This window comes from Somniosus microcephalus, chromosome 25 (genome assembly GCF_052327205.1).
Source record: "Somniosus microcephalus isolate GS21.2 chromosome 25, FLI_Smic_1.0, whole genome shotgun sequence".
NCBI lineage: Eukaryota > Metazoa > Chordata > Chondrichthyes > Squaliformes > Somniosidae > Somniosus > Somniosus microcephalus.
Window position 1 is genome coordinate 28,698,542 of NC_141011.1, and position 15,901 is coordinate 28,714,442.

Consider the following 15,901-nt stretch of genomic DNA (forward strand, 5'->3'; position numbering starts at 1 on the left):
CCATGCATGAACACACTAAACAGGGCTCGGTTTGCAGCGGCTCCATTCTGGATAAGACACCGGCACTTTACCCCAAATCATAAAGAATCGCATAAGTACAGCAACAGCAGAAAATACCAATACCCAAGAGCGGAATGTGGTGAAGCTGAAAATATGGGAAATATTGATCAACATGAAAAATGACCCATTTGTTTAATCTGAAGCTTGTCTCGTTCAGTTGAGTGTTTTTATTTTTACTGCATTTTTTTCGGTTACAACAGAATCGTCCGGAGTGAACAGGAACATATTTCGAGTTTTTACTGAGTTTTCTTAAAACCATGTCAGAGTTCACATTGTTCCAGGGTTCAACAGAACACGTGAAGGGCGGGAACTAGTTTACAGGGCAAATCTGAATAGGGGAAGAAAGAAAGCCCATCTTAGCTCATTCATTCAGAAGCGCCTCCATTACTGTTTGCTAAATGTTTGGAACGATTCCTAACTCAGAAGTCTATTCCACGTGTTGCTCACTGTGTTCAGATCTTGCGGACAGTCGAGAATTTGCCTTTTCCCCCAATTAGAACCTGCGCCCCCCACAGTCAAGTTTCAATATAAGTAGAGCTGAAAATTTCCCTTTTTATACTACTTATACTATCTCGTATACATCTACTGCATATGGTAATCGCTCGTTATTTCCTTTCAATGGCGAAAAGACGACGTTTGTTCATTCCTTCCTCATAATTCTGTCCTCGTAACACTCGGGATGAGGCTCCTGACTCTTCACTGCACCACTTCCGGGGCTTGAATGTCTGCTTTGTATCTCAAAGCCATACAATAAAACCTCAACCCTATTAAACCAAAATAGCTGCACCAATGTATACAACATCAGTCAGCCTGCAGCCGTGAAAACCAACATACCTCCAGCACAAGGGTCATGACCCTTGCAAACTCAGCCGCTCTAGCCTGTGCTCACACAATTATTCGTCAACTCGCCAGATTTAGGAGTCAGTGCCATCCTTGTAGTACCATTGTGGCCTCCAATATGGTCCTATAGGTGACCCTTCTCATTACCAGCCTCAAACACTTCTCTCTCCACCGCACTCCTGTTTCTGTGTCTATTTTATAAATAGTTATTATGGCAATCCAGAACTTTCCTCTTAAATTTATGGAACTTCTTGCATTAATGCCCTTCCTCCTACAATCTACAGGCTTTTAAAACGGTAACTTAGCTGATCACTTTCTGATTTAGCACATCTTCTCTCCTACTCTTTCCAATCTTGATGGTGGCCAGTCTTACACTATAGGCCTTGGTTCTTCACCTATGCTTCTCAACAAATAAAAGAACCAAATTCCAAAGAAGTGGAGCCATGGTATGAAATCCCAATGGAACAAACCTATTTATCACCCTGGACTGCAGGGATTATTAGATTCAAACAGATAGAAAGAACAAACCTGCATTTATATAGCACCTTGCGTAAACTTAGGACGTCCAAAAGCACTTCACAGCCAATGTTACTTTTCCCAAGCGTAGTCACTGTTGTAATGCAAGGAAACATGGCAACCAATTTGCACACAAGGTCCACAAATAGCAATGAGATAAATTATCACTTTATATTAAAAAAAACTATGTTAGTTGAGGGTTCAATGTTGTCCAGGACACCAGAACTTTTCTGCTCTTTGAATAGTGCTGTGGGACATTTTACATCCTTCCATCTCATCTGAAAGACGGCATTAAGAACAGTACTGCAGTGAAGTGTAAATCTAGATTATGCACTCAAGTCTCAGGAATGGGGCATGAACCCACTACCTTCTGACTCAGAGGCAAGAGTGCTACTACTGAGTCATGGGTGATCAGTTCTAGTTTACTGATGTTGGTTAAGAAAAAAAGTGTATAGACCCTGGCACTCAAGTATAACCTCTGGTCTATCGATCACACCCAGCTCTACAATGTAGTTTTTGCAGATGGCTAACCTCAGATTATCTATCTTTAATATGGTTCACAAGCTCAGTTGGTAAATGCACCATCCAATTGAATACCAAGGCATTGAGACAGGAAAGTGGCAGGCTCCAGCACTGATCTCAGCTGGGGGTAATAGAAGGGGTGCTGCAACTGGCCAAGAGAAATAAGGCAGGTCCCAGACCACTTCCAGAAAGTGCATGTTTCTGGACATTGGGCAAGGCTGGGGTTGGAGTCCACTATGATGCCTCCTTCTCCATGCTTACTGTCTAAATTCATTCACAGATCATAAATGGACGGATGTCACTTGACATTCATGGAAATGTATCCCTGCAAGGAAATGGTGCTGGGCAGAGGCAGTGGTGGAGAAAATGGAAAAAAAGATACTGTTCACAAACTGGACAGCCTAGTCTGGGGTGTAAAACAATAATTAAGTCCACTTTACTTTCACAACTGTGTCTTGAACGTGAGGTTAAAGAGTTGGATTCTGAAATAAATTCCAGATAAGCTTCCATGACAGTGTACAAATGGAAAAAGTTAAGTCACCAATCATCATTCTCCAAGTACAAAGAAAGAAAAATTTAATATAACTTGTCAGTGACACCCTGGCCTTAGGGGCTGACAGACATATCAAGAGTAGATCTCTCTATAATCTTTAGGATTTTGAGCTGATTCGGCATGAAATAGCTTCTGTTTGAAATCATTTAGGAATTCTGCCAGTGTGATGGTAAATTATTGCAAACCAGAGTAACATTTTTGTTCTTGTGTGTATATAAAATATAATTCAGAAGACAAAATGTTTGTTAAACATTACAGCAGCCGTCAACAGGTTAATCATAAATCAGCAATAGTCAGTACTTACTACATCAGCAGTCAGGCAAGCAGTGGGTGATCCCGGCTGGTCTGCTGTGGTCAATGTTGAGCTATAGAATTCTCTTTCAGCGTCCCTGGGGCGGGGCTTGCTGTAGAATTTCTCTCCTTTATTTAAACTGGTTATCTGAGCCAGTGTGGGAGACAGACTTGGCCAGAGATAGAGTCTTTGTTCTGTGGTTGTGGTGCCAGGTAACCAATAGCAAACTCTGCCCCTAGACGCTAACAAACTATAATTCTGCTCTTGCTTAAACAACACTCTTGAGGTTTGGGAACAACTGTTGTAATATTCATCTAGCTTCAATGCACTGGTAAACAAACCCTTCAATGGGAGGCTCATCACCACGGTGATAGCTGAATTTCTTCTTTCACCTGCAGAGGTTATTTTTTTTTTTTTTAAACCTCTTTTCATTAATGAAATCCAAGGGGGGGGGGGGGGTCACCTATTCCTTTTGGAGTATTGCTTTTCTACAGGTCAGCCTGGCTCAATTAGTAATACATTTGGCTCGGAGTCAGAAGGTTATGGGTTCAAGCCCCACTCCTGATCTTAAGCACATAATCTAGGCTGACACTCCATGGTAGTTGCGACCGAGTGCTGCATTGTTGGAGGTGCAGCCTTGCAAGGCTGCCTGTGCCACTGGCAGAAAAAGTCCCATAGCACCAAAGAGGAGCAGGGAGTTCTCCTGATGTCCTGGCCAATGTTCCTTCCTCAACCAACACCCCAAAAAAATAAATCGTTGGTCATTCGACTCATTGCTGCTTGTGGGATCCACTCGTGTGCAAATCAGCTACTGTGTTTACTGACATAACAATGGTGACTGAGCTTTAATGGTAGCCGATTGGTTGAGAGTCACTCCGGGACAGCACAAAAACTCAAAACATCCAAACACAATTAACTTCAATAGACATTTTTATTTGGAACATTCTTCCAACTCTAAAGAAATTCCCTGATTTTAACCCAGCGTTAACATCAACAGCTCCCAATTTTTCTCCCACCGCAGATGCAGGATTCCCCCCCTCCCATCAATCTGTATAAATACTGAAATAGACAAACTCTTATTTACAGACACAAATAGTTCACAGGTCAGCCCAAAAGTAAAAGGGCACTGGCCAAAGCAGACAAATATTTTGGAAAGAAAAGCAGAGAGTATTTAAAAGCCCAGTCGTCTGCCACCGGTCACCACGTCCATCACCACCCACATCACTCCGTCGCTGATTACAAAACCACCACTTGGAAGAAACATGACATACGCCAGTTTCCTCGTGCGGCATGAGATTCTGTAGGATTTCAGTGAATCATAGTGCTTTGTTCTTTAAGTACAAATCAGTTCTTTACAGTACTCTTTCCCCCCACCCCACAAGCTGTTATAATGGAAGATTATCACATATGGAATGGAAATCTACTGAATACAGTGTCTGTGTGAAACAGTTTGATGTGTTTAAGGAACTCTTGAGTTAGGACCATTATTACACATTATACTCCTGCGTAAAAAAAATTCAAAAACATGATAACTCCTTTTTGATATGCATTTGTGTCCCATTGACCTTTGAGACTGAGTCCAGTCACTGTAAAGCAAAAGCACCATAGTTACATGGTGATGCATGTCCGGGCTCTCAGGAACATCGTGGTTACAGGGATGGGATAGATGTTCTGGTACAGATGCACTGTTAATGGAAATGAAAAGTTCCAAGGTTGCAGCCTGAGAGTCCAGAATCCTGCTGGCTCTGACACCATGGACTCCCAGCAGCTTCCGTCTCCAAGAATCTCATCAGATAGGAAGTGTCAATCATGGTCTCTCAGGTTCGCATTTTCAAAGGAGAAAACAGAAAGCTGCCCCATGTCAAAACTGAACCCAATTGGCACTCTGGGCCACTTGACTTGTAGCAGAGCTGAAGAACAAGAAAGTTAAAGTTATCAGAAGTCATTTTGTGCAAAATGTATTTTTAAAATTAAAAAAGACAATTCCTGTACCATCCCAGTGGCAAATAAAGAAAACTTTCATCTCAAGTCTGGGATAGGTTCAAACCCAGGTCCCAGAGTGAGAGGACAGAGTGTCAACCCACTGCATATCAGAGTCCCAAAATAAACTACAGGTACAACACCGGTAATCCGGCACCCGACGGTCCGGCACCTTCAGTGGTCCAGCACGAGGAAAGTCCTGTCACATTCCCTCCCTGGGATGGGTCCGGCTCGGGTCCCGGGACCGCCACCGGGTCAGGATCAGCGCCTGGACCGCGCAGCATCACCGACGGCTCGGCGGAGCGATGAAGCCCGAGCCCAAGCAGCCCGTGGGCAGCGGGGGCACAGGGAGGGCAGCAGCAGGAAGAGGAGGAGCAGGTGGTGGCGGTGTTTGTGGTGACTTTCGACACCTTCAGTGGTCCGGCACCGGCCTGGTCCCGAGGATGCCGGATTACCGATGTTGTACCTGTATATTAAAATTATTTTAAGCAAGATAAGGCCATTTAGCTCATCAAGCCCACTTTATCCAGAATCCATGTATGATTACTCTATCATGGATTCTCTTTCCCTCTCTGCCACAATCCAGCTTTAAAGAACAGATCCAAGTCCCTTCCCATCTACCCTGAAAAAAAAATCAAGCACTCGTTAATATCTCTTTAAACCTCAATCCCCCTTCTTAATATCAATCCAGCTCAGTTGAAGAGTACCAAATAACCCCAAATCAGCTCCCTCAGAGTCTGTTGTACATATCCCCAGCGTCCAGGAACAAACTTTTTTTCTAATCTCTTAACTTTATTCGAGGATTGTAACCCTTTCCCTCCCAATTGTTTTTCAACAGCTTGGAGCAGCCATTTTGTAGAATGTGTAAAATCTTTTGAAAAAAAGTGAAAAACACATGCAAAAATGAATATAATAAAAACAGGGTAGTGTAACAACTTTGACTCACGACCGACACAGTAATAGGTCTATCCGCATTCTGGGATATTTTGCTACCAATATTGTATTGTGAGCTTCCCATGTAGTATCTCACTAATTGTTTATTGTAAAACCCTTGGTAATTGTGCTGTCTTTTTCATGTATTGCGAGTTAACACAACCATAGCTGTCTTAATTTAGACAAACACTTATTATTTTGCACTTATTACATACTTTCGTTTTTACCGTTTTACCAATAATGGCATGAGGTTTAGAGGTTGGGTCACTAACCTGGGTGCTGTTGCAAAGTCTCCCCACAGATCAGTTGTGGCAGCATGAGAAGCCAGAGGGAGAGATGGATTAGGGGCACCAAAGCCTCCCAGTAATTCTGCAAAAATTATAGATTTATCAGTAAAACTATCCAGCATATGATCCAAACTAATCAATGAAATCTGTATTCACAGACAGTACACACCAGATTTATGAATGAAGCCAGCAAGCACAGGTAGTTCAGGGTGACACTACAAGGCTATGGCCATAAAAAAGAATCTGAAATTGGGCACTCAATACAACTGACCCCACCTTCTGAATATAACCACTACTATCACAGTCTGTAATGCATCTGTGATATTCAGCTGCTAAGATGGAACTGTGCTTATCCTGGCTTGTTCCTTTAAGGCTACCACTCAAGTGCTCTCTGGGGAAGTGGTCTAAATAGACAAATTTAGTCTAGGCATCAGCCGTTGCTCAGTGAGTAGCACTCTCACTTGAGTCAGAAGGTTGCGGGTTCAAGCCCCACTTGAGCAGCAACTCTGCAAGACTTCAACAGCAACTCCTAAACCCGTGACCTCTACTACATGGAAGGACAAGGGCAGCAGGACCACCACCACCTCAAAGTACCCCACCAAATCACACACCATCCTGACTTGGAAATATATCAGCTGTTCCTTCATTGTCACTGGGTTAAACTCCTGCAACTCCCTACCTAACATCACTGTGGGAGTACCTTCACCACAAGGACTGCAGCAGCTCACCACCACCTTCTCAAAGGCAATTAGGGATGGGCAATAAATGCTGGCCTCGCCAGCGACTCCTACGTCCCGTGAATGAATTCTAAAAAATCTAGGCAATTGCAGCCTCTTATAAACTCCAGTAGTCAAATAGAGGTCAATTACAGCTGCTCATAGATTCTGGCTCCATGTCAAAAGAACCCAGCTTGAAATAACTTTGTATCTCTTTTTTAAGATTGTTATACCTAAAAGGGGGAAAATGAGTATCATTCAGGATATTGGTCAATAAGACCACAGTGAAACCCTCATCTTTCTGTTGTAATACTATACCTGCAGCAGGTGCCTGCGTAGGCTGTTGCGTCACTCGATCCTGCACAGCCTGTGACCCTGGCGGTGGAAGCAGTATTGGCGCTTTAGCCCCTGGAGGAGGTGGGAGTAGGCCTATTCCGCTACCTGTTAGACGAGGCTTAGTTGATGAGTTTTCCTTCTTCCTTACATTCTGAAAATAAAAATGGGTTGGAAATGGTTTTGATTAAATGCTGGTGGAATGGACGGACATGTGACAGATAAAATTTAACGCAGAAAAGTGCGAAGTGATACATTTTGGTAGGAAGAACGAGGAGAGGCAATATAAACTAAAGGATACAATTCTAAAGGGGGTGCATGAACAGAGAGACTTTGGGGTATATGTGCACAAATCGTTGAAGGTGGCAGGGCGGGTTGAGAAAGCGGTTAAAAATGCATACGGGATCCTCGGCTTCATAAATAGAGGCATAGAGTACAAAAGCAAGGAAGTTATGATGAACCTTTATAAAACACTGGTTCGGCCTCAACTGGAGTATTGTGTCCAATTCTGGGCACCGCACTTTAGGAAGGATGTGAAGGCCTTAGAGATGGTACAGAAAAGAATTACAAGAATGGTTCCAGGGGTGAGAGAATAGTTACGTGGATAGACTAGAGAAGCTTGGGTTGATCTCCTTAGAGCAGAGAAGGTCGAGAGGAGATTTGATAGAGGGGTCTAGACAGAGTAGATAGAGAGAAACTGTTCCCATTGGTGGAAGGGTCGAGAACCAGAGGACACAGATTTCAGGTGATTGGCAGAAGAACCAAAGGCGACATGGGGAAAAATTTTTTACACAGCGAGTGGTTAGGATCTGGAATTCACTGCCTGAAAGGGTGGCGGAGGCAGATTACATAAGAAATAGGAGCAGCAGTAGGCCATTCGGTCCGTTGAGCCTGCTCCGCCATTCAAGAAGATCATGGCTGATCTTCCTCAACCCCACCTTCCTGCCCGATCCTCATATCCCTTGATTCCCTTAATATCCAAAAATCTATCGATCTCTGTCTTATCCTATCTTACTTTGCGTGAAGAAGGTCCTTCTCGTACATTATTTAAATTTATTTTTTGTAGTTTATATTTTTGACCTCTGGTCACACTATCCTCTCTTATTTTAAATAAGATTCAGGATTATTTGAAAATTAACTTCTGCTGTGCCTCACCCCAATACTTAGCTTGATGGTCTGTCCCTCTTTAAATCCCAAATCCAACTTGGGTCCAGAGTCTGGGTTCTGAGCTTGTTTGGCGAGTTCACTCTGCTGCTTAACCCATCTACAAAACAAAGAAAATGCAGCCTGTTGCTTGGGAATAGCTGAAGCTTTGAAAACCACAACTTACAATGAAAATTAGACCTTAAAATGAAAATAAGCAAAACAAAATCAGAATGTTTATTTTATTGCATTGTCTTCATCAGTGATTTGAGTCATACTGATTCAATCCAGGGTGTCCAAGTCTACAGGTACTTTGCAAGACTCCAACCTGGAGCTATAATATTGTTGTAATTTCTGTCACTAGAGGCTGAAAGATGGAAATATGAGCTCTCTTTAGTGAAGAACAGATTAAAACCCCACTACAATTTGCTCCATAGACTTTAGACAGGCCTTGCAACTTCCTGATCGCAATGTTTGATCCATCTCTTCAGCAATCCTCAATCAAAATCGGTCAGTACTGTGATGTCAAACAACTTACTTGAAGTGGTCCTGGAGACCGACATTAAAATCGAAAGCATCTCCCCGGTCTACAAATCCAATGCCGATGAATGCATGTCGCCCTGGGGAATGAAACAGGTTTTGTCAAATGATACAGTATATACAAGTTCAGATTTTACACATCCTCTTTCCAGCCAGTATTGAGTGGACTTATCAATGTGATCTAGACACAACCTTAGAGTACCACCCATAACTAACTGACTCACATGATATAAACATAGAATTAGGAGTGGACCATTCAGCCCCTCGAGCCTATTCCGGCATTTAATTAGATCATGGTTGATCTGTACTTCAACTTCTTTTACCTGCCTTTGCTCCATATCAATTGACCCAGCATCCACAGCTTTCTGCGGGTGAGATTCCAGATTTCCACTACCCTTTGTGAAAAAGTGCTTCCTGATTTCAGTCAATGGCCTAACTCTAATTTTAAGATTATGCCCGCTTATTCTGGATTCACCCACCAGAGGAAATAGTTTTTGTATCGAATCCCTTAATCATTTTAAATACCTCGATTAGATCACCTCAACTGTCTAAACCTGAATTGGTGCCGATACAAACCTGGAGGTTGCTGTTTTCTCGAGGTCACCAATTGCAGAATACAAATTAAAGAGCAAAGAGTACAGAAACAAGGTTGTGTAAATTACAACAGCTCAGTATTACATCTCCATATTTCACAATCTGCTTCAATGTGTGTATGGGGACTGCAAGCTTCACAAATGCTGCAGTACAGAGGGATCTGGGTGTCCTTGTATATGAAACACAAAATGTTAACATGCAGGTACAGCAAGTGATTAGGAAGGCAAATGGAATGTTGGCCTGTATTGCAAGGGGGATGGAGTATAAAAGTAGGGAAGTCTTGCTACAACTGTACAGGGCATTGGTGATACCACACCTATAATATTGTACACAGTTTTGGTCTCCTTATTTAAGGAGGGATATACTTGCATTGGAGGCAGTTCAGTGAAGGTTCACTAAGTTGATTCCTGGGATGAAGGGGTTGTCTTATGAGGAAAGGTTGGGCCTATACTCATTGGAGTTTAGAAGAATGAAAGGTGATCTTATTAAAACATAGAAGATTCTGAGGGGGCTTAACAGGGTAGATGTTGAGAGGATGTTTTACCCTTGTGGGGGTATCTAGAACTAGGGGGCATAGTTTCAGAATAAGGGGTAGCTCATTTAAGACGGAGATGAGGAGGAATTTCTTCACTCAGAGGGTTGTGAATCTTTGGAATTCTCTACCCCAGAGAGCTGTGGAGGCGAAGTCGTTGAATATATTCAAGGCTGAGATAGACAGGTCTTTGAACTACAGGGGAGTCGAGGGTTATTGGGAGCAGGCAGAAAAGGGGAGTTGAGGCCAAGATCAGATCAGCCATGATCTTATTGAATGGCGGAGCAGGCTTGAGGGGCCGAATGGCCTGCTCCTATTTCTTATGTTCTTATTAAGTGCAAGGAGCTCTCCTGCTGTCCTGGCCAACCAACAGCAGCAAAATCAGATTAACTGATCATTCATCATCTTACTGTTTGAGGGATCTTGCTATGTGCAAAATAATTAATGTCTTCACATACAAAACAGCAGGAAAAAAAAAGCAATTCATTTTATTTGAAGCATTTAGGGATGCTCTGAGACATTCAATATTCACAATATAACTACAAACTCATTCTTATGGTTGGTCTCTTTCACTCCCTTATTGTGAGATTTCCCATTTGCAATCACAGGTCACATTATAGACAGTCTTATAACAGAAGATTTTAGTCTAATTTAATTGATATGCTGCTGAAGTTGTCATTAATCACCTCTGGTAGCTGTAACTACATAATGCAATGAAAACATTCGCAAGTTAATTTAAAGAAGAAAAAAAAAATCAACTGCAGCCAAAATCATGCAAAAGTTGCCATGTCCCTCACGACACTAGTAGAACGCTAAAGAGACACCAGGTCTGAATAAAACCCCCAGGTAGAATTACCATTTCCATCTTCGATGCGAATTACAAAGTATCTGCTGGAGTCAACAACACTCTCCACCACAATCCCGGGGAACTGGTCCACTGGCGACTGTGCAAACAACTCTCCTGAGGACAAGAACATGTAAACAATACATGGTTAAAGGTCATTTCAACCAGCATATCAGCAACAACTTTGGTCACCCACAAGTCAAGTTTCTACAGTGGTTAGTGTGGCCTCATGAACTCATTACAGAGCATACCTGCTAAATGCACAGCGCAATGTCCAGAATCTGCAGTCATCAAAAACACACCCATTAGGAAACAAGTACTTTCCCCACATACATTATTAGTCTTGGTACCTTTAATTATTGAATTATAAAAATAATTTTGACGTCAGGAATGTGGGCACTGCCATTTCATTGTGATATTATGGGACAAGTATTATGGTAGGAAACATGAAGCTCCCTCGCATCACGCTAAAATTATGGTGACAATTAGCAGTCCCTGCTGCTTACTCAAAAAATTTGGTTTAGACAGAGAGTGCACTCATCTTTACTGAGTGTAATGTGAACAGGAGGGTTCCATCTGTCCTGAACAGCATATCTGCTGGTTTTTTGGGCCACGAGGGGGGGGGGGGGGGGGATTATTCTCTAGAGGGTTCAAAGCTATAAATGGGCTCACTGAACTGAACTTTGATCATCTCACAGGCAATCTGAATTTGAGTTGACGTGAATACCTGAATTCCGGTCTTCCAACTTAATGTAAGCAATATTTCCTTTTGCTGTTATCCGGAGTCTCCCGGTCCAGTCAGGTTGGTCCAATTTCCAATCTGCAGCTCTGAGCAGGAAAAGGGTAGTCTTACAACAATGCTTCTTAAAAACTAAACACCCTCAGCTCACACGCAATGCTATATCGTACTCCCAACATTGATTTTCACACGTTGTGTGGCAGACATCACCAATTCCATTCCATATTCAGTGGTAGACGCATTCACATTCGTCATCCCCTCACACTTAGGGACATAACCGCACTCGTAGGTTTGACGCTCAACATCTGAAATTTCTTGCAACCTTTTACTACGTTAAATGGGTTATATAAATGCAACTTCTTGTTAGGCATATTGGAGTAACAAGCCATCATCTGAGGCCAGTACCTGCACCACTGATCAGGGTGAACCTAGGCTGGTGAAATTATTGTACAGTTAATAATAAAAAGCACATACATAACATTCCCCCACCATATAACTCATTAGTTTCCTAAATGGTCAGATTGGCCAAGATATAACTGTGCATGGAATCACAGATAGAGACCTATATCCGAACACTGCCTGATGCAGCACGTAGTCCACCATTATAAAGAACACTGATGACTTCTGGTCAGAGAGATAATCTGCACTGCAACCTTTCTCCCACCCAAAACCTGTTTAATAGTGACTTCAAGTACTTGACGTGGTCACCCAGAGCAAAGCGCAGGAAAATTTACAACTTCCCAGCATGGTCATCCTCCCCGACTGTCCAACCCAAGCACGGTCATCCTCCCCGACTCTGTCCAACCCGCAGCACGGTCATCCTCCCCGACTCTGTCCAACCCGCAGCACGGTCATCCTCCCCGACTCTGTCCAACCCCCAGCACGGTCATCCTCCCCGACTCTGTCCAACCCCCAGCACGGTCATCCTCCCCGACTCTGTCCAACCCCCAGCACGGTCATCCTCCCCGACTGTCCAACCCCCAGCACGGTCATCCTCCCCGACTCTGTCCAACCCCCAGCACGGTCATCCTCCCCGACTCTGTCCAACCCCCAGCACGGTCATCCTCCCCGACTCTGTCCAACCCCCAGCATGGTCATCCTCCCCGACTGTCCAACCCCCAGCACGGTCATCCTCCCCGACTCTGTCCAACCCCCAGCACGGTCATCCTCCCCGACTCTGTCCAACCCCCAGCACGGTCATCCTCCCCGACTGTCCAACCCCCAGCACGGTCATCCTCCCCGACTCTGTCCAGCCCCCAGCACGGTCATCCTCCCCGACTGTGTCCAACCCCAGCACGGTCATCCTCCCCGACGGTGTCCAACCCCAGCACGGTCATCCTCCCCGACTCTGTCCAGCCCCAGCACGGTCATCCTCCCCGACTGTGTCCAACCCCAGCACGGTCATCCTCCCCGACTCTGTCCAACCCCCAGCACGGTCATCCTCCCCGACTCTGTCCACCCCCCAGCACGGTCATCCTCCCCGACTCTGTCCAACCCACAGCACGGTCATCCTCCCCGACTCTGTCCAACCCCCAGCACGGTCATCCTCCCCGACTCTGTCCAACCCCAAGCACGGTCATCCTCCCCGACTGTCCAACCCCCAGCACGGTCATCCTCCCCGACTCTGTCCAACCCCCAGCACGGTCATCCTCCCCGACTCTGTCCAACCCCCAGCACGGTCATCCTCCCCGACTCTGTCCAATCCCCAGCACGGTCATCCTCCCCGACTCTGTCCAACCCACAGCACGGTCATCCTCCCCGACTGTCCAACCCCAGCACGGTCATCCTCCCCGACTCTGTCCAACCCCCAGCACGGTCATCCTCCCTGACTGCCCAACCCCAGCACGGTCATCCTCCCCGACTGTGTCCAACCCCAGCACGGTCATCCTCCCCGACTGTGTCCAACCCCAGCACAGTCATCCTCCCCGACTGTGTCCAACCCCAGCACGGTCATCCTCCCCGACTCTGTCCAACCCCCAGCACGGTCATCCTCCCCGACTGTGTCCAACCCCAGCACGGTCATCCTCCCCGACTGTGTCCAACCCCAGCACGGTCATCCTCCCCGACTGTCCAACCCCAGCACGGTCATCCTCCCCGACTGTCCAACCCCCAGCACGGTCATCCTCCCCGACTGTGTCCAACCCCAGCACGGTCATCCTCCCCGACTGTGTCCAACCCCAGCACGGCCATCCTCCCCGACTGTCCAACCCCAGCACGGTCATCCTCCCCGACTGTCCAACCCCCAGCACGGTCATCCTCCCCGACTGTGTCCAACCCCAGCACGGTCATCCTCCCCGACTCTGTCCAACCCCAGCACGGTCATCCTCCCCGACTGTCCAACCCCAGCACGGTCATCCTCCCCGACTGCCCAACGCCAGCACGGTCATCCTCCCCGACTGTGTCCAACCCCCAGCACGGTCATCCTCCCCGACTCTGTCCAACCCCCAGCACGGTCATCCTCCCCGACTGTCCAACCCCAGCACGGTCATCCTCCCCAACTCTGTCCAACCCCCAGCACGGTCATCCTCCCCGACTGTCCAATCCCCAGCACGGTCATCCTCCCCGACTCTGTCCAACCCGCAGCACGGTCATCCTCCCCGACTCTGTCCAACCCCCAGCACGGTCATCCTCCCCGACTCTGTCCAACCCCCAGCACGGTCATCCTCCCCGACTCTGTCCAACCCCCAGCACGGTCATCCTCCCCGACTGTCCAACCCCCAGCACGGTCATCCTCCCCGACTCTGTCCAACCCCCAGCACGGTCATCCTCCCCGACTCTGTCCAACCCCCAGCACGGTCATCCTCCCCGACTCTGTCCAACCCCCAGCACGGTCATCCTCCCCGACTGTCCAACCCCCAGCACGGTCATCCTCCCCGACTCTGTCCAGCCCCCAGCACGGTCATCCTCCCCGACTGTGTCCAACCCCAGCACGGTCATCCTCCCCGACGGTGTCCAACCCCAGCACGGTCATCCTCCCCGACTCTGTCCAGCCCCAGCACGGTCATCCTCCCCGACTGTGTCCAACCCCAGCATGGTCATCCTCCCCGACTCTGTCCAACCCCCAGCACGGTCATCCTCCCCGACTCTGTCCACCCCCCAGCACGGTCATCCTCCCCGACTCTGTCCAACCCACAGCACGGTCATCCTCCCCGACTCTGTCCAACCCCCAGCACGGTCATCCTCCCCGACTCTGTCCAACCCCAAGCACGGTCATCCTCCCCGACTGTCCAACCCCCAGCACGGTCATCCTCCCCGACTCTGTCCAACCCCCAGCACGGTCATCCTCCCCGACTCTGTCCAATCCCCAGCACGGTCATCCTCCCCGACTCTGTCCAACCCACAGCACGGTCATCCTCCCCGACTCTGTCCAACCCCCAGCACGGTCATCCTCCCCGACTGTCCAACCCCAGCACGGTCATCCTCCCCGACTCTGTCCAACCCCCAGCACGGTCATCCTCCCTGACTGCCCAACCCCAGCACGGTCATCCTCCCCGACTGTGTCCAACCCCAGCACGGTCATCCGCCCCGACTGTGTCCAACCCCAGCACAGTCATCCTCCCCGACTGTGTCCAACCCCAGCACGGTCATCCTCCCCGACTCTGTCCAACCCCCAGCACGGTCATCCTCCCCGACTGTGTCCAACCCCAGCACGGTCATCCTCCCCGACTGTGTCCAACCCCAGCACGGTCATCCTCCCCGACTGCCCAACCCCCAGCACGGTCATCCTCCCCGACTGTCCAACCCCAGCACGGTCATCCTCCCCGACTGTCCAACCCCCAGCACGGTCATCCTCCCCGACTGTGTCCAACCCCCAGCACGGTCATCCTCCCCGACTGTGTCCAACCCCAGCACGGTCATCCTCCCCGACTGTGTCCAACCCCAGCACGGTCATCCTCCCCGACTGTCCAACCCCAGCACGGTCATCCTCCCCGACTGTCCAACCCCCAGCACGGTCATCCTCCCCGACTGTGTCCAACCCCAGCACGGTCATCCTCCCCGACTGTGTCCAACCCCCAGCACGGTCATCCTCCCCGACTCTGTCCAACCCCCAGCACGGTCATCCTCCCCGACTGTCCAACCCCAGCACGGTCATCCTCCCCGACTCTGTCCAACCCCCAGCACGGTCATCCTCCCCGACTGTCCAATCCCCAGCACGGTCATCCTCCCCGACTGTCCAATCCCCAGCACGGTCATCCTCCCCGACTGTGTCCAATCCCCAGCACGGTCATCCTCCCCGACTGTCCAACCCCAGCACGGTCATCCTCCCCGACTGTCCAATCCCCAGCACGGTCATCCTCCCCGACTGTCCAATCCCCAGCACGGTCATCCTCCCCGACTGTCCAATCCCCAGCATGGTCATCCTCCCCGACTGTCCAACCCCAGCACGGTCATCCTCCCCGACTGTGTCCAACCCCAGCACGGTCATCCTCCCCGACTGTGTCCAACCCCCAGCACGGTCATCCTCCCCGACTCTGTC

The 15,901-nt window shown here is 47.9% G+C and overlaps 1 protein-coding gene across 2 annotated transcripts in view; it reads right to left on the bottom strand.

Annotated features, from left to right (window-relative positions):
- Nucleotides 1-212: 212 nt before the first annotated feature.
- necap2 (NECAP endocytosis associated 2) overlaps nucleotides 213-15,901 on the bottom strand; it is a 28,167-nt gene continuing 12,478 nt past the window's right edge. The window contains exons 2-8 of one of the 2 annotated variants that reach the window (XM_085966980.1): nucleotides 11,413-11,513; nucleotides 10,698-10,802; nucleotides 8,714-8,795; nucleotides 8,188-8,296; nucleotides 7,018-7,186; nucleotides 5,969-6,065; nucleotides 213-388 (exon numbers count right to left, since the gene is read on the bottom strand). In XM_085966980.1, the coding sequence (XP_085823106.1) occupies nucleotides 376-388; nucleotides 5,969-6,065; nucleotides 7,018-7,186; nucleotides 8,188-8,296; nucleotides 8,714-8,795; nucleotides 10,698-10,802; nucleotides 11,413-11,513 (676 nt within the window). In that variant the 3' untranslated portion in view covers nucleotides 213-375. Of the gene's footprint in view, nucleotides 389-3,695; nucleotides 4,694-5,968; nucleotides 6,066-7,017; nucleotides 7,187-8,187; nucleotides 8,297-8,713; nucleotides 8,796-10,697; nucleotides 10,803-11,412; nucleotides 11,514-15,901 lie in introns of those variants that run through there. The other variant, XM_085966979.1, reaches the window with a different exon arrangement.